At 35.9% G+C, this 26,199-nt stretch overlaps 1 protein-coding gene across 13 annotated transcripts in view; it reads right to left on the reverse strand.

Annotated features, from left to right (window-relative positions):
- NCOR1 (nuclear receptor corepressor 1) overlaps positions 1-26,199 on the reverse strand; it is a 165,603-nt gene that overhangs the window by 40,309 nt on the left and 99,095 nt on the right. For 8 of the 13 annotated variants that reach the window (XM_033090674.1, XM_033090672.1, XM_033090682.1 and 5 more), the window contains 9 exons: positions 23,019-23,568; positions 20,058-20,187; positions 17,092-17,287; positions 11,809-11,982; positions 10,864-11,024; positions 4,204-4,324; positions 4,000-4,101; positions 3,545-3,645; positions 1,139-1,307 (listed from right to left, as the gene is read on the reverse strand). In XM_033090674.1, coding sequence (XP_032946565.1) covers positions 1,139-1,307; positions 3,545-3,645; positions 4,000-4,101; positions 4,204-4,324; positions 10,864-11,024; positions 11,809-11,982; positions 17,092-17,287; positions 20,058-20,187; positions 23,019-23,568 — 1,704 coding nt within the window. The remainder of the gene's footprint in view (positions 1-1,138; positions 1,308-3,544; positions 3,646-3,999; positions 4,102-4,203; positions 4,325-10,863; positions 11,025-11,808; positions 11,983-17,091; positions 17,288-20,057; positions 20,188-23,018; positions 23,569-26,199) is intronic. The other 5 variants (XM_033090679.1, XM_033090678.1, XM_033090681.1 and 2 more) reach the window with 1 other exon arrangement.

Consider the following 26,199-nt stretch of genomic DNA (forward strand, 5'->3'; position numbering starts at 1 on the left):
CCCTAATGCGTCTTTTGGAGCAAACCTTAATATGAGACCCAGTCTTATTTTTGGGGAAACACGGTAAGTGCAAGAGGGCTAAGGGGAAAGGTGGAAAGAGACAAGCTGGAAGATCATAGAGGGGTGACTGAGCCAAGGTAAGGGGCTTAACAATGACTTACAGGCAATGGAGAGTAACATGATGTACAGTTCTGACTATGGTTTAAAATTGAAGGCAGAGAGATCAGTTAGGCAGCTACCAAGTTACCCAGATGAAAGATGATGATAACAGTGGGTAATAAACAGAAATGGATGGACTCCAGGGACTTTAAGAAGGAGAATAGAAACAACTTAGTGATTGACTGACTGGACGGGGAAAGCTTCAGGAGGAGTCAAAGATGACACTGAGATTTCTGACTTAGGCAATATACATTAATTTCTTCACAAAACAAAATGTAAACCAATATATGCCAGAAAGGTTAAAACAAGAAAGATGGAAATAAGCAAATTACTATGTATCAGGCACTACGGGCTCACATACTTTACTTCTTTGTATTCAAAGAGAAAGTAAAGCATGACTAATAATTTACTCAGATCACAAAAACAGTCGCAAATGAGAACTTAAATCCAGTTCATCACTTGCCTTTAATACCATAACTGAGCCATTCTTATAAAATAATATTACTGGGCAAATATAACAAATATACATTTAAAGAAAGATTTTCATATAGACATTGAAACAGTTATATTTAAGGAGAATTTAAATTCAGTGCTCTTTCCAGGATTATCAGGCTATTATCTACTCCCTAATTCTTATTTCATAAAATAGGAATCCATTTTAAAATAAAAGTGATCCCATTAAAGTTAACAAAGATGCTTTTCCTAGGCTAAATCACCTGACCACAGCTGATGTTAGCTATCACTTACGGGACACTCACTAATGCTCTGCACTGTTAACCACTTTTCATTGACTATCTCAGTTCATTTTTCACAAACGTTTCCTGAGAAGGTACTATTATTAACTCCCTTTAAAGAGAGGAAACCTGGGTTCACAAAAAGAAAACCAACTTCCCTAAAGCCAAGTGTGTAGGGGGACCAGAGTCCATGTTTTCAGTCACATGTTATAGTATTGGCTTCAGCATACAGATATAATACTTACTATCGTAAGATAAGATGTGTCCACTTTTGCCTTCATAAATAACATGGCCTTTGGATGCAGCTTCCTCTCTGCCTTTCTCAGGACTGTTTTCTTCAATGGGTATTCTAGAAATGGATCCCTTCACCAAAGCCTCAGTTGGTATGCCAGCCTGGGACAGAGCTGGGGTACCCTGCCATCAAATGAAACACAAGTACCAGAGTCACTTAAGTTTAGAGGAAATGCAAGACATTCAGAAAATTTAACCTATCACACTGAGAGTTAGATCAACCCATATCTTCAAAGAATAAAAAAGAAGCATGAGAGGAAAGCAGACATTCAATTTTTATAAATATGAAAAAAATTGTATCTTTCTTTGTCCTTGGACCCTGACACACAAAACTTCCTAAAATGCTGATAGGTGTATGAGTTGAATCAGCTTAAGTAAAACCCTCTACACTTAACTCAGAAAAAAATTTGCACTTAACTCAGAAAAAAATTTGCCAAGGCCTAAAGTCATGTAAATGTAATAAAACTTTTTCAAAATTTCTAATAAAACAATAAATTAAGTTTTACATGTATAGTACCACAACTTTTTCTCATAATGTGTAAGAGGAAAAAAGAACTTTCAATTACCAAACTGCTGGGTTAGACCTCTGGTCATCAATAAGAGGAGAAGAAAAACGCAGATGTCTTCTTCATTTTGTGATATGGATTCAGTTTGGGTCCTATCATCTGAATTTTCACCATCTTTAGTCCTCGTCTGGGTTGCCTATGACCATGGTTCTTTTACCCTTCCTTTAAGCAGTAAACCCTTCTCTTCAAGGAAAATCATTCATGAAACCTAATATGTAGAATACCTTGTACAAGTGAGCTGCTTGGCTTGAAATGGAAGTGGGGGAGGCCAGACCTAGTCCACTCACACATTTAGAGTCCCCCAAATTCTAGAGAGGACAATCTGAAACCACATGCTTACAGCAGGAAGGATGATGAGACCAATACATTTACTCATCCAGCCGTTAAGTGAGCTCAGTAGTAAACATCTGGAAATCCTCAATACCCACTTCCGAAGTGCTCATGCCATATGGACAAACTAATTTGAAAATAATCAGGTAAAGCCTAGTCTCGTTTGATCTACTGCATTCTGTCTTCCTATCCAGTTTAGATACTAGAGCGAAAATGAAGAAGAAAAAATAATATGCACAGGTCATTTATTTTTCTTCTGTCTATATTAAAATGTTTGCTTATTCTGCAAACTAATTTCAGGAGAACGTATACTTTGGTCAAATGTGGGAGGAGAAATCTGAAGGGTTAATCGGTAACTTTCTAGATCACTATATGCCATATACCATAAACCATGTCTTAGAGAGGAATCACTCACTGGGGAATCTTGTTAAAATGGAGATTCTGATTCAACAGGTCTGGAGTGGGGAATGAAATCTCTGCATTATTTTAACATGCTCCCAGGTGATGCTGATGCTCTGGAGCACAAACCACACTTAGTCAGCAAGGCCCTAGGGCACGGTTCTCAAACAGGCACAAGGCAGTGGCACTGGAGGGCTGGAAAATCTGTACTGCTGGGCCCCGCCTTCCTGTGGGGAAGGGGCCTGAGCATCTGAATGTCTAACAATTTCTCAGGTGACACTGATGCTGCTGGTCTGGGGACCACTTTAACGATCACTGCCCTAGGGAACTGGAACTAACAACAAAGAAGAGGAACAGAACAGAAAACCTGTTACAAGTACAACGTGCAAAAGCACAGGATTCTATTTATAACGATTTCCCAAAACAGAATTTTTCTTTCCCAGATCTATATTAGTAAAGAGGCTAAGGACTGTTTTACATTTCAAACTAAAATTAACATCTAACTGAGGAAAAGAAAGACCTTTTATTAATTAAAACTGGCAATTTATTTAGCCAAAATTAGAAGAAGATACTTGATATTTAGTGCTTTTGTCAATGCCATCCTTATTTTCTAGTTTAGCATTTCCTAAATTCTAGCAAGGGAGCTTACAAACTGAGATTGCAGCCCTTCCTTTTCACAAGGGGCACAAAAGAAGCAAATAACTTACAATGATTTTCTTCTCAATTTCTATTTAAGTTGAGCACATGAAAAAGCACTGCCAGGAAGACAGCGAGACCTGCATCAATTAGAACTTGTTTCTTTTGCCAATTTTCAAATAATTGACCTTTCAAATGATAGGTTAGAATAGATGATACAGCTTGTGGTCAAAGTAATCACATTAATGTCTTTATGCAGACAGTTTATGGATCTGGGATTTATCGTCACCGAGACCCTGTCCTATAACCCAGAAAAATGAACAACTTAATCACAAAACTATATTGCTAGAAGAGCCAAAGTTACTGAGACTTCACCTCGTGTTCTCTCATTACCCGTTGCTCACTATATCAGGAATGACCATAACTAACCTGAGTGATAGAGCCCCGTAGGGATGGGATGCTTTCCACGGAAATTTTGCTGGTTGGAGTTCCCCGAGTTATACTTCCTTCTTGAATGGCTCCTGTAGTACCTGAATAAAAAAAACTTTAGCAAATTATATCCCCCCACCCCTGACAAAGAAAACAAACAAAAAATCATCTCCTACTTGAGAGAGGTAAAAGAAGAAAAGGAAACAGCAGCGCAAAAAAAAAAAGTTTTTGGTTTATTGAAATGTACTTTTAAAATAATATTGCAGTTATTACAAAGGACTGCTGAAATATAGAATTTCAAAGTTTTTAAATCATTTATATATGGAAAGACCACTTAAATTTAGAATTTAAAGACTCTTAACTCAAATACCCACCATTAAAACATATTAAAAACTTATTTTAATAAATTTATTGGGGACAAAAGTTTAATATTTCTGCCGAACAGCATATTTTACCTCTGACCACTCCTTCATGTTGTGCCCTGACCAATAAACCCTCAGGTTGTGAGTTTTGGCTTCGGGGAGAAAATTCTTCCTGCTTGATGTAGGGCACAGTAGCTGTGGTGGACCAAAGCAAGAGAAACATAAAAACATCAAGTGCTGAATTACTGACTGATGCTACAAATTTTGCAGAAACATTATGAGTATTTACTCGCTGACCTGATTTGGCAGATTCCTGTGGCCGTGGCAGTCCGAGAGAGATAGAGCCCACGGAGGGCTTAGCTGCTTCTTGAGTGTAGGAAGCTTGATTATGAGAAGGCAAATAAGTGCCGGGTGTTCCCTAAAAATAATTTCAAAAGACTAAAATAACACTGTCTTTTCACAAGGCCAACTGTAAATTTAATGTTCATGTTTCTATTCATAAAACATCTATACCTCCATGCCCCAAATTAAGAATAGGTCCTTGTAAAGCAAGAAAATCCTCATATGTTCAATTAATCTATGCATATATGGTCAACTAATAAAAAGCCAACTAATACAAAAATAAAATGGTCAATTTAAAAAACGGTCAATTAATCCAGACATATATGATCAATTAACCGACACTTACATGTCCTGTTAAACTATGTCAAATAAGGCAGGAATATGCAATGGGGAAAAGACAGTCTCTTCAATAAATGGTATTGGGAAAACCGGACAGATAGATGCATACAAAAAAAAAAAAATTAACCTGGACTACTTCCTTATACCATATACAAAAAAAAACCTCAAAATGGATTAGACTTACATATAAGACTGAAACCATAAAACTCAAAGAAGAAAACATAGGCAGTAAATTCTTTGACATCAGTCTTAGCAACATATTTTTGGATATTCCTCCTCAGAAGGGGAAACAAAAGCAAAAACATACAAATGGGACTACATCAAACTAAAAAGCTTTTACACAGCAAGGGAAACCATCAACAAAAGAAAAAGGCAACCTACAGAATTTGAGAAAATATTTGCAATCGATGTATCTGATAAGGGGCTAATATCCAAAATATATAAAGAACTCATACAACTCAATATAAAAACAAATCCAATTAAAAGATGGGCAGAGGATCTGAACAGACATTTCTCCAAAGAAAACAGGATGGCCAACAGACACATGAAAAGATGCTCAACATCACTAATCATCAGGGAAATGCAAATCAGAACCACAATGAGATACCACACCTCACATCTGTCGGAATTGCTATTAATATTATCAAAAGACAGTAAGTAACAGCTGGCAAGGATGTGGGGAAAGGGAACCCTTGAGCACTATTGGTGGGACTGTGAATTGGTGCAGCCACTATGTTAAAACAGTATGGAGGTTCCTCAAAGAACAAAAAACAGAACTCTTATGACCCAGCAATTCCACTCCTGGGCTTTTAGCTGAAGAAAATGAAAACACTAATTCGAAAAGACGTACGCATCCCTATATTCACTGCAGTATTACGACAGCCACAATATGGAAACCATCTAGGTATCCATCAATAGATGAATAAAGATGTGGTATGTGTGTGTAACAACAACTACTGCTACTACTGCTACTACTACTACTACTCGGCCATAAAAAAGAATAAAATTTTGCTATTTGTGACATCATGAATGAACTTAGAGGGTATCAAGCTAAGTAAATTAAATCAGAGAAAGGCAAATACTGTATGATTTCACTTATATGTAGAATCTAAAAAACAAATGAGGGCTGGCCCAGTGGCTCAGGCAGTTAGATCTCCAAGCTCCTAACTCTGAAGGCTGCCGGTTCGATTTGCACATGGGCCAGTGGGCTCTCAACCACAAGGTTGCCGGTTCAACTCCCCAAGGGATGGTGGGCAGCACCCCCTGCAACTAGCAACGGCAACTGGACCTGGAGCTGAGCTGCACCCTCCACAACTAAGATTGAAAGGACAACAACTTGACTTGGAAAAAAAAAGTCCTGGAAGTACACACTGCTCCCCAATAAAGTCCTGTTCCCATTCCCCAATAAAATCTTTAAAATAATAAATAAAATTAAAAAATAAAAAACAAATGAATAAACAAAACAAAACAGAAAAACACTCATAGAGACAAACTGATGTTTGCCACAGGGGAAGGCGGAGGGGAAAGGGCAAAAAAGGTGAAGGGGATTGAGAGGTACAAACTTATAGTTATCAAATAAATAAGTCACCGGGATATAATATACAACATAGGGAATATAGTCAATAATATCGTAATAACTTTGTACAGTGACAGACGGTTTACTAGACTTATGTGGTGATCGCTTCATAAGGTATATAAATGTCAAATCACTATATTGTACAACTGAAACTAATGTAATATTGCATGTCAATTATACTTCAATAAACACGAAAAAATTGTTACAGATTGCTTAAATTTAAAAAGATTTTAAAGGGAGCAAGATATGTCTTTTGAAATTACCAAAAATTTCATGTATTATTAACAAATTACGTAAATAAAGCCACTTGCAGTACACTCAAAATGCAAGCTACCATTATTAATGACATTTATTCCTCTTAAAAAGGCTATGGGATAGTGACATTAGTGAAAATGGCAAATTAAGAACTTCTGAAAACTCTCCAATGTAAAGGAAACCAGAAAACCAATAAAAATAGTGAGAATCAACCTTTTAAGAACTCTGGAAATTAACCAAAGGCTTGCAGAAATATGGGAGTGTTTACTCAAGAAAAACAGTGGAATCTAGGTAAGAACAATGAGCTTTGTGGCATTTGAAATTATTCTGTTACCACTCCCAAACACTATTCCCCACTCCAGGCCCCCATCCCAAGCTCTGGATAGCCGTGAAAATCAACAGCCCTCAACATGATGAAAACCAGTAGCCTGGCAGCCACCAGAGGGGAAAGAACAGGGTTGGACGTCCTTAAAAGCCTCATTCCCAAATAACTGTCATTACTTAACTTGTCCAGTGGTTCTTTGGGAGACCTATTTAATTGCAAGGCTATCTTTCTTTGATCTGATGGTGGTGGGGAACGTGTAAGCTTGTCAAAAACAATTAGAGTCAACTGATTAACTTGCCACTGTCTGAGGCAGCAGATAACAGCTATGGCAAACAACAGGCTAACCAAAAATCTTCCACAGAATTGCTAATGAATGAGCTGTTCATAGGAGGTATGAAAACGTCCAACATATTCCTAGGAATCAACGTGAGAATTTCTATTTGGTTCTTTTTTATGATTTCTTTGTTGATATTCTCTATATGGTGAATATCATTTTTCATACTTTCCTTTAATTCTTTAAACATGGTTCCCTATAGTTCTTTGAACATATTTGTAGGTAATAGCTGATTTAAAGTCCTTTTCTAGCAAGTCTAAAGCCCAGGGACAGTTTTTCTTCACTCCTCCCCTCCATACCGCCCCAACCCCCGCACCCGCTATCCCCGTGTATGGGTCATTCTTTCTTTGCATGTTCTATAGTTTTTGGTTAAAAACTGGCCATTTAAAATAATACTGTATGGGCGGGCTTTGCATATGCCTAGAAAAGATGTGAAAAGGCTGTAAATTCTCACCTCTGGAAGCTTAAGGCTCTGTAAAAGCAGGAAGTGAAGATTTAGGCAGAGTTGTCAGTTGTCTGGCTGAATGTTGAAAGTATGTCCCAACAAACACAGAAAGCCCATCAGTCAAGACTGAGAAATGTATTCATTCTAGGCATTGAAATGTCTATCCAATCATTAGCGGACCACTAAATTAACCAGAGACCCATGACCACATGTGACACAAGAATACATACTTTATAGAATTAGTTCAGAAAAGTCACTAAGAAAATAAACAACAAAAACAAATAGCAACAACAACAACAACAACAACCGAACCCTATGAAGAAGGGAGAATCCGATTTCCAGAGTTGCCACATTGCATTTTTTTTTTTAAGTGTGTTTTTCCAGGACCCATCAGCTCCACGTCAAGTAGTTGTTTCAATCTAGTTGTGGGCGCAGCTCACAGTGGCCCATGTGGGGATCAAGCCAGCAACCTTGTTAAGAGTACCGCGCTCTAAACAACTGAGCTAACTATCCTCCCGCCCATACAGTATTACTTTAAATGGCCAGTTTTTAACCAAAAACTATAGAACATGCAAAGAAAGAATGACCCATACACGGGGATAGCGGGTGCGGGGGTTGGGGCGGTGTGGAGGGGAGGAGTGAAGAAAAACTGTCCCTGGGCTTTAGACTTGCTAGAAAAGGACTTTAAATCAGCTATTACCTATAAATATGTTCAAAGAACTATAGGGAACCATGTCTAAAAATTAAAGGAAAGTATGAAAATGATATTCACTATATAGAGAATATCAACAAAGAAATCATAAAAAAGAACCAAATAGAAATTCTCACGTTGAAAAGTATAAGAATTAATGAAAAAAAATTCTCAGCAAACCTAGAATACAAGGAAATAGCTTCACTCTGGAAAAGGGCACCTAGGAAAAGTCTATAGTTAAAATACCTACTAGTGAAATACTGAATGCCTCCCTCTAAGATAGGCAACAAGGAAAGCAGATTATCTTCACCACTTCTATTAAACATTGTACTAAAAGTTCTACCCTAGCCAGTTCAATAAAAGAAGACAGAAAAATCTGAAAGGAAGAAAAACTATTTGCAGATGGCACGCATACATAAAGAATTCTAAGAAAGCTACCTCAAAAAACCCAAAAGCCAAACAAAAAAAAAACCCTACTAGAAGCAAAAAGTGAATGTTGCAGGAGATAAAGTCAAGATATAAAAATCAACTGTTTTTCTATATACTAGCAACAACTGAAATATGAAAAATTTAAAAATATCATTTATAAAAACATAAAATACATTAAAAATAAAATTAACTTTAAAAAAAAACCTAACAGTACATGTACAAAACCTCTACAGTGAAAACTACAAAACATTACTGAAATTAAAGACCTAAATAAACGGAAAGATAAACATGTTCATGGATTAGAAGACTCAAGATTCTTAAGATCTTCACTCTTATCCCAAATTAACCTATAGATTTCATGCAATTCCAACCAAAAGTCCAGAATTTTTTTGTAGAAATTGACAAACTGACTAAATAATTTTTATGGAAATGCAAAAGACATAAACAATCTTGAAAAATAAAAGCACTACAGGACTTATACTACATGATTTCAAGACTTACTATAATGCTACAGTAATCGAGACTAGACTGCTGATAAAAGGATGGGTAAGCAGATCAATGTAACAGAATAGAGTTCAGAAACAGACCCAAATATGTAGTCAAATCATTTTTGACAAAGGCACTAAAGCAATCAAATGGGAGAAAGAAAAGATTTTTCAACCAATGTTACTGGAACTGCAAATCCAAATGGATAAATGAATGCTGATCCTGACCTCACACTGTACACAAAATTAATCTGACATGGACCATAGACCTAAATGTAAAAGCCCAAACTATAAAGCTTTCACAGGAAAACATCTCCACAACCTAGGAGCAGGCAAAAATTACTAGAGAAAAGAACTAATCATAACTGAAAAAAATTTAGATATGGCTTTCATCAAAATTTAAAACTTCTGCTCAAAAAATACATTAACAAAATAAAACACACAAGCCACAAACAGAATACTTTAATACATATATTCAACAGAGAACTTTTGTCCATAACATGTAAAGAACTTCTACAACCTAATAACAAAAAGACCCAGTAAAAGTGGATAGTAAGACTTAAATAGTCACTTCATAATCAGATGTACAAATGGCCAGCAAGTATATGAACAAGTGCTCAACATCATTTGTTGCCAGGAAAATGCAAAATAAAACCATAAAAACATTACACACCCACTAAAATGATTGAAATAAAAAAGACTGACAATAAGAAACAGAGCAACCAGAAGGCTCAGACATTGTTAGGGGCAGTGTAAAATTGTAGAATGACTCCAGCGAATTATAAAGTAAAACATACATATACCAGCAATTCTACTCTCAGGGTATTATGCAAGAGAAATGAAAACATATGTCTACAAAGAGCCCAGAACAAGAATGTTCACATCAGTTTTATTCATAGTAGCCAAAAACTAGAAACAGCTCAGGTTTTCATCAACAAGAGAATGGATAAACAAACTGGTACAGTCATCCAATTGAGTATTATTCAGCAAAGACAAAGAAGAAACTACTGATCACATAAAAACCTGGATGAATCCCTAAAACCATTATGCTAAGTTAAAGAAGACAGACACTGAAGAGTGCATACACTTCCATTACATGAAGTTCTGAAAAAGCAAAACTAATCTATGACAACAAAAAGCTGAACAGTGGTTGCTTCAGACAGTGGTTGAGGAGACTGCCTAGGAAGGAGCATGAGAAAACATTCTGAAGTGATGAAAATGTTTTAGAACCTAACAGGGTCACTGGCTGTGCATGCTAGTCAAAACTTACTGAACCACTAAATCAGGCCTATTTCAAAAAAAAAGTAATGCACCACCAGAGAAAATGAGAGAGAGAGAGAGAGAGAGAGAGAGAGAGACCAAAGTCTGAATAAACTAGGACTCATCAATCATCTACAATTCAATATTTAGAGTCTTTATTTTACAATAGTCAACAAATATTCTAGCTACTTGAAAACACTCCATTTTTCACTTACACCACATTAAACTTCAGGGCACACACGTGCCTTTTGGAAGTTAAACCAGACAGTGCGTCACAGTCACTCAGCTGGGCACAGAATTCGCACAAACTTCCTTTGTGTGGCATGGAGTACAGTGATTGCTGCATTTTCTGGTCATTGTCTCTTTATATATACACAGATTTTTATTTATTAGGACAAATTAGTATGAGGAAGAGAGAAAATTTTTACTAAAGCCATATTCAACAGGAAAGCTACTGGGAAAAGAAGCCATTTTACCTGTGAGATGGAGCCTCCCAGGATAAAAGATGGTTTTTCTGAAGCCACTGTGGTTTTGGATGATGGGATGAGAGGAGGAGGTGGCCTAGTGGGTCGAGTTGTTGGAAGGCGAACCCCTTCAGGAAGATTAGTTATCACTTGATGTGGAGCAGGCTGGAGGACTTTTAAAAAAAAGAAAAAAATGATATAAAATAGTCAATTTCTTAGTCTGCGACGTTTTACCTACCTCAGTCATTCATAAATTTTTAAATCACAAATTAAATTATAACTGATGCCAAAGACGAACATTTCTTTTTTAAATTTCTCTGTCACTTGAATTAAACCTGTATACATATTCAGGTCACTAATGGTACTTCTGAGGTTGAAGTATTCAATTCCCTGTCAAATCAGAGCTTTCAAACTAATGTGCATTTCAAACTATTTCTGTTCAGCATACACAAATGGCAATCTTTAATAATTTTTTCTCTGTCTCCATCACTCTTTGGAACTCACAATAGAGGTGAGTAAAAAAGGTGCTTCTTAGGAATATCTGCTATTAAAACTTCAGAGAATTACAGACATGACTAAGAACCAATTATATGTCTTCTTTTCATCTCCCATAATTAGAGAAACATTTACCAACTCTGGCTGTCTCAGACTTGAATTTCTGGGAGAGATAGGGTTGGGGGTGGGGCGTGGAGATCTCAAGATTTTTATAAAGTACGTGTATTTGTAAGAGAAAAGCCAGTCAGTGTCACAGTATATATGTGTCAACACAAATTTCCCAGTGGCCCAGGTAATCTCAGCTGAATATAACTGATGATGGAATGCAGAAAAACAAGAAAGTAATTTTGAAATAGCAAGGACATGTCCTAGAAGAGCACTTCATTCATGTGATTAAACCACCCAGGTCTAACATCTGTAGGTAGATGGCCAGCAGCCACTGCACAGAGGAACAATATTTACCTGGCGGGACACTATAGCGGGCTGCACTCATATCGGGCTGTGGAGCGGCTTTACTGACTTCTCTCGGAGAGAGCCTACACGGTGATGCTGACCTTGCTGCAGTATTGTACATCTGTGCTTCCTGTTCTAGAGCACGTTTGACCTCAGCATAAGGCATATAGGCGACTGATTTTCCTATGGAAGTTAAAGTTATCAAAATAAAGGAAGAACCCCAAATTAAAATAGTAAGTGTGAAAGGACCAAGCCCACACCATCCAGGGGCAGATCCGACTATATACTAATATCAAGTTCTAAAATACCTCCACAGAGAGGTTAAGAAACCCTATAAATCTAAATCTCCTGTGTTCGCGCACCATCACTATGTACGCAACTAATAAAATCCTCAAAACTTCAAATACAATTTTTCCCTTTAAAAGGACAAAGAACACCTCTTTCCTCTCATTAGAAAAATCAAGTGTTTTCACATGCAATACAGATCATAACAGGCAAACATCAGATTATCCTGCCATTCTGTGAATTCAGGTCTGGCCTGAATTAGAGGTAAGATCTCTGAGGACTCTAAACTTATAATTAGCCCATGGAAGACCACTGCTTAATATTCAGAGCAATAAATATAAGAAATGGAAGACACCTTAAAAGATTCAGATCAAGCTAATACAAAAAAACCTATATAAGTTTATAAAACTATGAATTTTACTGCAATAATGCTAATGAAAATTATTCCACATAATTTATCTCCACATAAAGTATAAAAAAAACTTTAAGCATTTAAAGGACATATCAGATATGCAGTGTCAAATTGAAATTTAAAAATTATATGTGATTTCACATATAATTTTTAAATAAAATTGACATGTTATAATTTTGGAAAAGCACAAAGAAGAAAGTAAAATCATCTATAACCTAAACAATTTAGATTTGTGGCATTTTAATGTCTGCCAGAACAAATTCCTGTTCATTTTATTATTCTTTTGCTTACCTTCTCCAGTCCATTTATTCTTGCAGATAAATCTAAATTTAAAAATATTCTGAGTACTTCTTCCCCAAAGTAGCACTGGAATTTTTATTGGATTTGCATTAAATTTATGAATACAGGAGACCTGACATTTTATAATAATGAGTTTTCTAATTAAGGAACTTGTATTTTTTCACATACACGTATGTCGTACACATTTTTTGTTAAAATTTATTTATAGGCATTTTATATTTTGTTGCTAGGGAAACCATCTTTTTCATATATTATGGGTATATATGTGTGTGTGTGTGTGAGTGTGTGTACACACACACCTGATTACTGCAGATATACAGGAAAAGATGTGGATTTCTGTATATCACTTTTTTCTTAGAAACTTAATGAACTTTCCTTTTAGCTCTAATTACTTTTGAGTTGATTCTTTTAGGCTTTCTAGGTAAATAATCTCATCCTGTGAATTATAATTTGTCTTCTCCCTTCAAATAGCTAAACTACTTTATTGGTTCCTTTTTTCCTTACTGCACTATAATATGTAACAGTAGGCATCCTGATAGAGCTTATCCAAAGGGAAGGTCCCTAGCATTTCCCTATTAAACGGAAAGTTTGTAATTGGTTTCAAAAAGAGATTCATTAGGGGGCCACCCAGTGGCTCAGGCGATTAGAGCTCCATGCTCCTAACTCCGAAGGCTGCCGGATGGATTCCCACATGGGCCAGTGGGCTCTCAACCACAAGGCTGCCAGTTCAATTCCTCGAGTCCCGCAAGGGATGGTGGGCAGCGCCCCCTACAACTAAGATTGAACACGGCACCTTGAGCTGAGCTGCCGCTGAGCTCCCAGATGGCTCAGTCGGTTGGAGCGTGTCCTCTCAACCACAAGGCTGCCGGTTCGACTCCCGCAAGGGATGGTGGGCTGTGCCCCCTGCAACTAGAAAATGGCAATTGGACCTGGAGCTGAGCTGCGCCCTCCACAACTAAGACTGAAAGGACAACAACTTGAAGCTGAATGGCACCCTCCACAACTAAGATTGAAAGGACAACTTGACTTGGAAAAAAAAGGCCTGGAAGTACATACACACTGTTCCCCAATAAAGTCCTGTTCCCCTTCCCCAATAAAATCTTTAAAAAAAAAAAAAATCAAAAAAAGAAAAAAAAAAAGATTCATTAGCACAAGGCATAAAGTTCTTTGGTTTACTGAAATATTTTTAAGAACCAGAAACGATTATAGTAATATTAGCTAATACTCACTGCTCCTATGTGCACAGCACCATGTATTACGTGAACTGTCTCATTTGGCTCTCATAACCAGTGAAATTATTAACATCATTTTACAGATGAGGAAACTGAGGCTAAGAGAATCATACCTAAGCCCAACCACGGTCATACTACCAGGGGTTTTCCAACAGCAGTATAATTCCTGACCTTGAGCTCTAAAGCACAGTGCATTAATGTCTCTCTGAATCAATAGGAGTTGAATTTCAGATCCTTCTGGGTATCCATCAAGATAATGGCACTCTTTCCTTCTTTGACATATTACTATAATAAATTAGAATTTTAAGGGTCCTAATACTGTGAAGACTTATGAAATAAACTAACTATGATAGTGTATTATAAATTCAGTGTCTGTTTTGCTATTTCTAGTAAGCCTATAATTATGTGGAAAAATCCACTTTGTCATAGTAGTGTTAAATAGATGGAAAATTAGATGGCTCTAAATACAGCTATTTAAATCATCATGTACTCAAAACAAAATAGATTAAGTTGCATAGAAGCATTAACTCTTATTTTGATTTTGATAGATCTTGCTAACCTGCATTAGAAGCTCAATTCTAACACTATACATAGGAAGCTTGAGTTCCTTCACTGGAGGAAAAAGGCTTCAAACTAAAACAGGGGTCAACCTGTGTAGATGTTACTGGAAAGTAAAAACAATGCTCTAAGGTTTTTTTCAAGCTTTTCTATATATGGAAAGGCTTTTAAGTCACTTAAAAAGAGCACACCTACAATAATTATTTGTACCATTAACATTAAGAGAAAATGAATATAATCAAACAGCTGGAAAACAGGTGCTGACTGTTACTTTCTAAACAATACCATGAAGGGAAAAGTCAAAACCATGGTCCTAATTCAGGTGGACTTTACCAGCCTGGTTTATATAACCAGTAATGATTTGTTTATATGGAAATCTGTGTTCTCATTATATCTAACATTCTATAAACTACTCTATCATGTTTCATTAAAAACATTTATATCAAACATTATACATACATACAATTTAACTACAAATATATAAATGTTATTTGGAAGATTATCCTTTACAATGAACTATATGATAGCTATAAATTCAGGAGACTTCAGGCACTTGTTAAATAAATTATTGAATGAACATACAAGGAAGATTAGTTAAAACCAAACTTAACCTTGGGATAAAATGTAATCTGCTGCCCCAGTTTGTAGAGAGTCACCTTAAAACAAATTGGTGTCATATTAATAAACACCTTGGTGTCATATTAATAAAAAATATGAAAAGTTTGGTTATTATAATTCATTATGATTAAAAATTAGGATACCATGCAGATCTTAACCATATGAATTAATGTTACTGACCACAGAGAAATGTAGTTCACAGTTTGAAATCTCAGAATTTGGGGCTCTAACCTGGTTCAGTCTCTCCAGCTCCTAATACAACCCATTTTGTAAAGTAGATCAAGAAAAAATATTGAGGTCCTAAAATAACTATATGATATACATAGTATTAGAATGATCCAGCCGAATAATGTTAAGCTTTAGTATGAGTTCAGCAAATACCATTTGCATGTCATTTTTTTCTAGATTTTAATTCTTCCTCACAAAATTTATTCGAAATCATTTATGTAAGAAATAGATCAACAGGTTTTTAAATGATTCTGTAATTTATCATTTTCATAATGACAGATTTTCTCCTGATTGGAATGCTCTTAAGCACTTCTGCTAAACCCATTTATACTCTAGTTCATTTAATTCATTCCTTCAACATGTAATTACTGAGTATGCATTATGTCAATTACTGAGTTTGCATTATGTCAATTACTGAGTTGGGGATTAAGGATTCTCTAGATAGTATATACCAAAAACCCAAAAGTTATCTATGTTTTCACCTTCATTCAAGAAATATTCATTTAGCATCTACTGTATACCCAGCCTTGATTGATATTGACACTCTGGTTCACATTTTTACCAGCATACAGTTTATGTTTAAAACACTAACAATCTTGTATTTAAAACTCTAACAGTATGTCATGTAACTAATCATTCATTACTGGTGTGACTGGGGTGGGGAGTCAGCAGGACCAGTTAAGTACCACAGTTCCAGTTTTACTTTAAATAGCCTGTGAAATGCATGGCATTCTATAACTAATAGCTCTTCTCTATATAAGGCAATGCAAAGAGTCTTCTGAATCACTACAAAAAAACTAAACTATACTCACAAAAAACCTTAATATTCTTATATTCTAAGCATATGGTAGCATATGGTCCATAAATTTACTATCAACTAGAACACATGTGCCATTTTCTAATCATGCCAGAAAAACTTATTAAAATTTTAAAATTACTCCCCTTCCTTTTTTTCAAAAAACAAGTGTACCATGCACCAACTAAAAAAAGCATGCACAACTTAAATCTGTCACTTGATATAATAGTCACATAACAATGGTAACAGTACCTTCATGGTATCTATTTATACTATGTATATACTTAGATACTAACCAGTATGCACTGTTATATATTACATTATATATAAAATAAGACTGAGATACGTGTTATAAAACAATGTGAATGTTCATTCTTTCTTAGAGGTTGTAATCCCAGCAAGGTAGGTAGGTAGGTAATTTGCACTTGACAAATGAGAAAACTAAAGCTCAGACAAGTTAAGTGACTTGTCCATGGCTATGCAACTGGTAAATACTGAGACGAGGGTTCAGTTAGGGTCTGACTGACCCTATACACTACACAAAGATGTCTTCCATCACAGCATAGAACATTACCCTGTTACAGCTGATTTGCTTGGAAGAGAGAACAGTTCATACTCCGAAAACTCAGACGAATGTAGCATAAAGCACGGCAGTTTTCTAGCATAAAGATGCATATCAGAAAATTCAATAATGCTAACATTAATAGTTCAACTGAATTCAATTTAAAGGAATCTTAACTACTTGGTAAAAGTGTAACAAATCAATTGCTATGCTGATAAATTACAAAGCACAAACGACACTACCTTTGATTATAGCTGTGTTTCCTTTCAGTCAAGTTCTTTACAGTCCTAGCTCTACGTACCTTCCCATTCTCTGTTTGGACTCTTGGAGGTGCCACATGGACTTGTAGAACTTCTACATTCCAAATCTATCTGTTCTTGCCTCTGCCGCTGTTCTTCCAGGAGTGCTGACTCATGCATGGCTTTAATGTGTCGCTGGTAGAGGGCATAGCCGCTCACTGGGGTTCCAATCGGTATATTACACGGGGTGCAGGAAACCTACAGGAAGGAAGAAAAGATCTAAATATGTCATGACCAACATAATAATAATTACCATCAGTTGAAAGTAATGCTTATTTCTGTAATATTACTGGTTGAAGTGATTTTTACCATTTTTAAATCAAAGTAATCTTCAAGTACAATGATTAAAGTGTGAAACAGTTACTTTCAGAACTAAACACAATATAAATCACATGATAAGAGAAATCAAAATCAGAAGTTAAAATATTTCTGTCTGCTTCTAAATTATGATGGTCAAATCCCGCTGGCTCAGCCCTGAGTCCTTACACCTCCTCTCTATGTCCTCTCACCAGGTAATCTATACACTTGTGTGGATTTAAATGTCATCTATATGTTGACGACTCAAACTTCTATCTCTAAGACATTTTTTCCAAGTTCCACACTTATAAAATTGCCTACCTAACAACACCACTTGGGTATCTCAAAGCATCTCAAAACTTATATCCAAAACTGAACTTTGCATTTACTAAACTCAATGCTTCTCCTTGAGTGATCTCCATCTTCGAAAATGCAACCTTAGCAGCAGCTTAAGCCAAAAGCTAATATCAATCTCTGAACCTCCTACAACCAATTCATTAACACATCAATTCTCTTCTAGCTGGAACTTAAATGTTCCTTCTTCCTTGTCAGACAAGTCATTCCTCGCCATCCAATAAAATATTGTAATCCCCTCTCCATTTTCCTTCTTATTGCAGCCAGTTCATTTCTTTCACAGTACATAACATGACAATTTGCAATTATATGTCTGTTTTCTTTATTTTGTCTCTCCCACTCATGTAGGAAAGACCCAAGCTGCTGCATCCAATACGAAATAAACAGTCCCTGACCCAGTCTATTATTTCATGAATACAAAACAGGCCTGGGAAGAGTAGAGATCTGACATTCTTTTAGGACCTGGTATCTAAAGACTTCCACAGTTTTTTCTGCTACTATACACAGGATTTTTCACTGAACGTGCACACACATAATTTTCCTGCTTTTGTGCTTTGGCTTATATGTAAACATGGCTTTTCCTTCTTTTGCTATAAAATGAACTGTTCTAGTATAACCAAAATACTATTTCCTGTATGGAGTCTTCCTTATGTGTGTCATTAAAAAGGAAGCTCTCATTTTAATTTTTATTATGATTTTTTCTGTCTTATTATCAAGACCAATCTCTAAGGTTTTGAAGTCAGAGATCATGATATGTATATAATCCATACAGCATTAAAAATGTTGCCTTGGGGGCCGTCCAGGTGGCTCAGGCGGTTAGAGCTCCATGCTCCTAACTCCGAAGGCTGCCGGTTGGATTCCCACATGGGCCAGCGGGCTCTCAACCACAAGGTTGCCAGTTCAACTGGAGTCCCGCAAGGGACGGTGGGCTCCGCCCCCTGCAACTAAGATTGAACACGGCACCCTGAGCTGAGCTGCCTCCCGGATGACTCAGTTGGTTGGAGCCTGTCCTCTCAACCACAAGGCTGCCGGTTCGACTCCCACAAGGGATGGTGGGCTGTGCCCCCTGCAACTAGCAATGGCAACTGGACCTGGAGTGAGCTGCGCCCTCCACAACTAAGACTGAAAGGACAATAACTTGAAGCTGAACGCCACCATCCACAACTAAGATTGAAAGGACAACAACTTGACTTGGGGGAAAAAAAAAAAAGGCCTGGAAATACACACTGTTCCCCAATAAAGTCCTGTTCCCCTTCCCCAATAAAAATAAATAAATAAAATGTTGCCTTGAACTGGACAAACATCCAACAAATATCCATTTGAATTGATGAATAAACAAATGTTTAATGATTTGTTTGGTGAGTCTATCACAAGCACACACTTAACTTTTCCCAATTATCATGTGAGACAGGAAACAAATTTTTATCCTCTGAAATAAAGCAAGAGCTATAACTAAGTAAAAGAACAATACCCAAGATTGGAATTCACTATCAAAAGGGAGTCAAACTTGTAGAGATTAAGGTAAAATGTAAATAAAACTAGATTTGGAATTGTATACTGAAGTTAGCCATAATCTCTATAATTCATTCTAGATATTCAAAACCTAGTTACCTATTTATTCTACTGCTGTCTCAAAACAAGACAAAACAAAAACAGAAGTTACTAATATGTATGGCTGGAGAGCATTATATTTATTTTGTTTTTTTTTCCTTAATTGGAAATGACCACTGCAATCAACCATTACAATGAATCCATCTGAAAAAGCAATACGTATATCCAACAGATGAATGGATAAAAAAACAACAACTGGCATACACACACACACACACACACACACACACACACACACACACACACACACAATGGGATATCATCAGTCTTAAAAAGGAAGGAGATTCTGACCCATGCTACAGCATGGATTAACCTTGAGGACATTATGCTAAATAAAATAAGCCAGTCATAAAAAAATAATACTGTATGATTCCATTTATATGAGGTATCTAGAGTAGCCAAATTCACAGAAACAAAGTAGAATTGTGGTTACTGGGAGCTAAAGGGAGGGGAAAAAGGGAAGTTACGGTTTAATGGCAATAGAACTTCAGTTTTACAAGGTGAAAAAATTCTGGAGATCTGTTTCACAACAATGTGAATATACTTTACTGAACTGGAAACTTAAAAATACTTAAGATGGTAAATTTTATGTTATGTGTTTTTTACAATTTTTTAAAAAACCAAGTACTGATTAAAGAAGAGAAGAAATGTCTCTAAAGGTCTTTGTTTTTCAACTTTACTTTTCTTATTCATACTGAAAACTTACCATTGGTGGGATAACAGCAGCTCGATGCTGAAGCTGTGGCAGGTCCAGTGGATTTGGTTTTATTGGGGACGAGACCAGTATAGACCCAGTGGGGTTTAATAGTGAAGGTTTTGAGTCCATAGGAAATAATCTGCAATTGGCAATTTTAAAAAGTTACCATATTCTTATTTAAGACTTTTAAACATACAATCACCATAATTCCTTCTAAGTTAATATGTACACACACACACACACACACACACACACTTCACACTAACCTTACAAGATATTTGAACAGTAAGGAAAAGAGACTCAATAATGCTAATTTTCCAGGTAAAGAAACCTAGTATTGATTTAGGTTGAAATTTATCTGAATTTTTTCAATTACATCTAACCAACGAAACAGAAACACTGTGAGCAAATGACATTATAAAATATTAGATCCTAATTTACCACTAACACAGGTTACAAATTAGTTACCTATTACTGGATGGTTTGCTAGGATCGCAGTATTTTTTAAAACATTTACTTTTTTGTTGTTGTTTTTATTTTATTTTTATATGTATTTTTTAATTTGTGGTTTCTGACATTCACTATTATTTTAATATGAGTTTCAAGTGTACAATATAGTGGTTAATCATTTATGTAATTTACGAAGTGATCCCTCCGGTGAGTCTAGTACCCAGCTAGAGCCATATATTGTTACCACAAGACTACAGACCATATTCCCTATGCTGTATTCTATATCCCCTTAAAACATTAGAATAAACCACTGTCATTTTAAGTTTGAGAATTTCACACAAAATTCCAGACTCCTGGTTTCTCATGAAAAATGGAAAGAAATGGCAATGCGGGAACTACCATTCCCACATAGCAACAACATGCTGCACTTGTAGCAGCTGCCCTTTCAAACACACACTTGCTCTTCCATTCACCAGTCTCTGTCATCTAGTGCTCCACCAGCTTCACTCATCACATACATACTTGAGTTTAGGACACCCAATATATATATATAGACTGGGGAAATTACACATTAGTGCCATATCTTACAGGCTTGACCATATTTCCCAATGTTGTCAGTTATTAGGGAAGGTAACATTAACAGGTATAAACTGATAAGAAAACTAGAATGTATAAAAGAAAATTTACATTTTACATAAAGAATAAAGATGATATTAAAGATGTAGGAACTTGAAAGTATTATTTTGATAGTTTGAAAGTGATGTAAACTTTAGAAATTCATTCAGAGATCATTGGATATTTCCAAAAAATTTCTGAATTTCAAGACTACTGTCATGTTCATCTTTAGGATGATCCTCCATTAAGGTAACTGTCGTCCTAATTTTTCCTTCATTTATAAATATAGTTACTAAAACCAACAGTGCAAAACACAGAAAATCCTTATTTTAGATTAGATGTTTCATTAAAGTATGCCTAAAAAGAGACCACACAGCTTGAATCCATTTATGTTTACTCTGGGGCAATTACAATCTAGATTATTGTGAGAAGAGGGAAAAAGATTGCTAGATGATTGTATTTCTGGAAAACCAATGGTTAAGTAGGACTCCTATTTACTTCAATTCTTGTTGATTAAAATTTTAGCATCTATTATATAAAAATCTCTTTGGAGAAATCACTATAATGCTTGATATTATTATTCTAGTATCAAATCTCATTTTGTAAGATACAAGACACACTGGATATGAACTGAAAGCACAGTGACAACAGGACATAGTATGAAGGCTGAGCTTAGAAAGAATTTGGCTGTTGAGTGGCTTATTTGCCTTTTTCTTATTAAAAAGGGAATAAAAAGGAAAAAAGACACGGTTGGGTTGGGGGTTTCTAATTAAACGTTTTAGTCTAATTCATTTCTAGAATTTTCAGCAATCCAACATTCTACTGTGATTCTAGGTGATTCCATTTTTTTCAGGGAACAGGAAACGCCCAGGAAATCAGATGTATTAAATAAAGTAGTATTGGGTGGCCGGTTTGCTCAGTGGTTAGAGCTCAGTGTTCATAACACCAAGGTCGACAGTTCAATTCCCACATGGGCCAGTGAGCTGTGCCCTCCACAACTAGACTGAAAACAACGACTTGACCTGGAGCTAAGTTGCACGCTCCACAATTAGACTGAAAACAATGACTTGACCTGGAGCTGAGCTGCGGCCCCCACAACTAAACTGAAAAACAACGATCTGACATGGAGCTGATGGGTCCTGGAAAAACACACTGTTCCCCAATATTCTTCAATTAAAAATGAAAATAAAAAGTAAAGTAGTATCTATTTCTGTAAAATACTTAGTTTTTTACTGTCATTTTTATAAAAACAATAAAGATACGACACATTTTTATATTATTAACGACTAAAAGTACTTATAAATTAATTTGTATTATACTTGATAGTTTAAATTACAAATAGGAACAATCTAAAATTTTAACCGATATAAAAAAGTGATCATTATAATTACCACTAACTTGTATTTAAATAACGCTTTCTAAAATATTTTCAGAACACTGAACATGTTATGTTTCTCCTCTCTGGATTTGTTTACATCTAATACTCACGATACAGTAGGCCTAACTTTGAGGCTGCGGGGTCTTAGAGCAAACAAAGTTGGAGCCAGGGCCTCCTGCCTTCACCTTTATAACCACATCACACTACTTCCATCACCAGGAAATGGCAGTCACTGTGGTTTAGTTCACAACTGTATTGGCTGAAATCCCCTTTTCTGCCATCATGTGAAATGCATGCAATAACTGATGTAAATATACATATATGTATTTTTTTCATTAAAAAATAATGATCACACAATTGTTCTTGGTTAAAAAGATGAACAGCATAATAACTCAATATTAAAAGCACACACACTTCCTTTAACTTGCCAATATGTACATAGGAGTACTCTCTGTAGCTAGCACCATTCTGTGACTTAGCACCCAACAGAGTAAAGATAGAATAAATATTTAAGGAATGAGTCCCACCTCTGTCTCTCTGGCTCTCCATCCACATCTTCATCAGCACTGCAGGTGGCACTGGAATCATTGTCTGACTGAGGCTCAGGCCTTTGGACATTTATTTGCTGAGCCACCACCAAATCTTCATCTCTAGGCTCTGCCTTCTCGCTGGCTCTCTCCAGGTCTCTTTCTTTGGTATCACCTTCAACTTGAGATGGACTGTTTTCTGGCACCCTCATTTCAACATCTACAGAGTCTGCTTTGGTAGTCGTGGGGAGATCAAGAACAGAAGTCACTTCAGCACTGCACTCCTGATGTTGGATGTCCATTGGCTCTGCTGTCTCAGTGACGCTGTCATTGGCCTGGGTCTGCACACTTTCATTTTCAGCTGGCTTTGTAGTTGCAAGTGCTGAGGAGGGAGATGCACTGGAAGTAGTGCCAGCGGTGGGCTCAAGCTCAGACACAGGTTCAGGGTTTCCTCGAGAAGTCGCATTTTCAGTGCTATCTTCCCTGGGCTTGACAGCTTCAACTGGTGAAGGAGAAGGAGCACTTTCTGTATCAGAACTATTTTCAGCACCTTAAAGATAATGATATAGCATAAAAATCTGATAATGAACACGTTTCAGGTGGTGACAGAAGCCATGCTTGAAAGCTGTTGTTTGGGATGAATTATACTCCTTTGATGACCTCACTGAAGTATTAACTGCCACTGAGAAAGCTAAAGTTTTCTATAGAGCAGGAGGAGGAAGCACATTGTTTTGACCTTCTGAAATTAAAAGCGTAAAAGTTTTTAAATGCCTGAATATAATTTACATGAGATTTGAAAAATAAAGAAAGATGGACAAAGAAAACTAAACAAAAACCATTCCCATAAATAGTTAACATTCTGGTTTGTTTCTACCATCCTGTTTCTGTGTTTTTCTTTTTACCCAAGAGAGTTGACATTCTAGAACAGCACCTTCCAATAGAAACATAATGAGAGTTACATCTGTAACTTTAAGTTTTCTCGTAGCCATATTAAAAAGTAAAGGGAAATTGGTAAAATTAACAATATATTTTATTTAACCCAATATGTCCAAAATATTATCATTTAAACATGTAACCAATATGGAAAACTAGTAGTAAGATATTTTACCTTTTTTGGTACTAAGTCTTCAAAATCTGATTATATTTCACATTTTTGCACATCTCAATTTGGACTAGTCACATTGAAGAGCTCTATAGCCACATGTCTAGTAGCTACCACACTGGACAGCAAAACTCTAGAGTAATATTACACAGATGTTTAATTTAGCATTGTAACGCTGGTCTTTCTCCATATCATTTGTATGATTTATAAATATACTTTCAATGCTTTGACATCTTCACCTAGATATCTCAAAGAAATCAATCACAAAGTCAATGTCTCACACTGGACTTACACTCACTCCCAAATCAGGTTTTCTTTACTATCCAATTAAACAAAACAGAAACCTAGGTTTCATCTTTTAAACTCTCTTCCCACTTATCCGCATATCCTGCCTAGAGAAGTCTCACAGATTTTTCTCTCTAAAAATACTTCTTGAATCTTTCTCTCTAAAAATACTTCTTGAATCTATCCATTTCTGTTCAACTTCACAACTGCCACTGCTGTCCAAACATGAATTTTCTTCTCACCTTCTACCTCACACCATTCTCTACAACAATGCCAGAGTGAGCATTTTAAAAGCCAAATCTTACCAAAATTCACTCACTCTTTTCCTCTCTCCTCCTCCCTCCCTCTTAAAACATTTCCATGAAACCTCATTACTCTTTTTTAATTAAAATTTATTGGGGTGACAATGGTTAGTAAAATTACATAGGTTTCAAGCGAAACCTCATTACTCTTAGGATAAAGTTCCAAATTTCTGAGTATGGCCTTGTTACAAGGTCCAGGCTGGTGGGCCTCTGCCAGCCCTTCCAGCTTTATGTGGTACCTTGTATTCTCTCTGTGTTCCATTATCACTGGCCTCCTTTCAGTTTCCGTGAATGCCTCATATCTTCTACCACAGACTTCATATATACAATTTACGCTTATTTAAAAGGCTCTTTCACCTACTTTTCCTTTGGATATTAGATCAAATATCACTTGCTTTTAAAAAAAACAAACCTATCATTTCCTTAACAAAGCTAAATTGTGCTACTATGGCTCTTATAACACTGGTTACAGTTACAATTTTACATTTATTCACAAATATTTGATTTCTGGCTATAAACACCATAAGGGCAGGCATCACATATTCTGCTTATCATTTAAGTTCTAGTGACAAGCGCTGTACCGGGCACACAGTAGACTCAAATATTTGCTTAAGTATAAAGTGAACGAATGGTTGTGAATACGTTTTAAATTTACTTCACCTTTCCTCATTTAATCCAATTTGCCACTGTTATAAATAGTATACAGAGATGTTCACTGCAGCATTAAGTTTTTAGATTATTTTCTTAAAACAGACTAGAAGACAACATAAAAATTTCAATCTCCCTAAAATTAATGTATATAAACTGTATGTAAAATTAATACTTATAAAACTATATAATTCCAATGAGAATCCCAATGGTAATAAAAATTTCTTAAACTAGATTAAACCAACTTTTAGTTTATATGAAAGAGTCCCTGAGAAAATCCAAAAAAAATTATGAAAAGTACTAGACTGTAGACTTGCCTCTCCAGATATTCAAACTTACTATAAAGCCAATGTATTACAAAATGTTTGGAACTGACACAGTGATAGACAAAATAAATCAGTGGTACAAAGACAACGTCTAAGAATAGACCCTAAAGTATATTGAAAATTAATATGTATCAAAAGTGATATTTTAAATTATTGGGTAAAGAATGATTTATTTAATAAACTAGATTTCTCAAAATTGGCTATTTGGAAGAAAAAATGTAAACCCTATCTTCCAATATACAGAAAAATAATTCCAAACGAAAGGGATTTTTAAAACTTTTAGAACATAATTTAGGATAAATGAGGATAATTTAGCTGTTTGATGTACTTGTGACAGAGCAGTGAAAAAAATCAAACTATACTCTAATGGAGCTGACATTCTAGTGTGAAACAGACAATGAACAATAAATAAAAGATATATCAGGTGGTAGTAAGTGCAGTGAATAAATAACAAAACTAGGGGACGAGTGGGTAAGGAGGTATTATAAAGGTAAGGTGACATTTCAACACAAGCCTGA

This window comes from Rhinolophus ferrumequinum, chromosome 21, assembly GCF_004115265.2.
Source record: "Rhinolophus ferrumequinum isolate MPI-CBG mRhiFer1 chromosome 21, mRhiFer1_v1.p, whole genome shotgun sequence".
NCBI lineage: Eukaryota > Metazoa > Chordata > Mammalia > Chiroptera > Rhinolophidae > Rhinolophus > Rhinolophus ferrumequinum.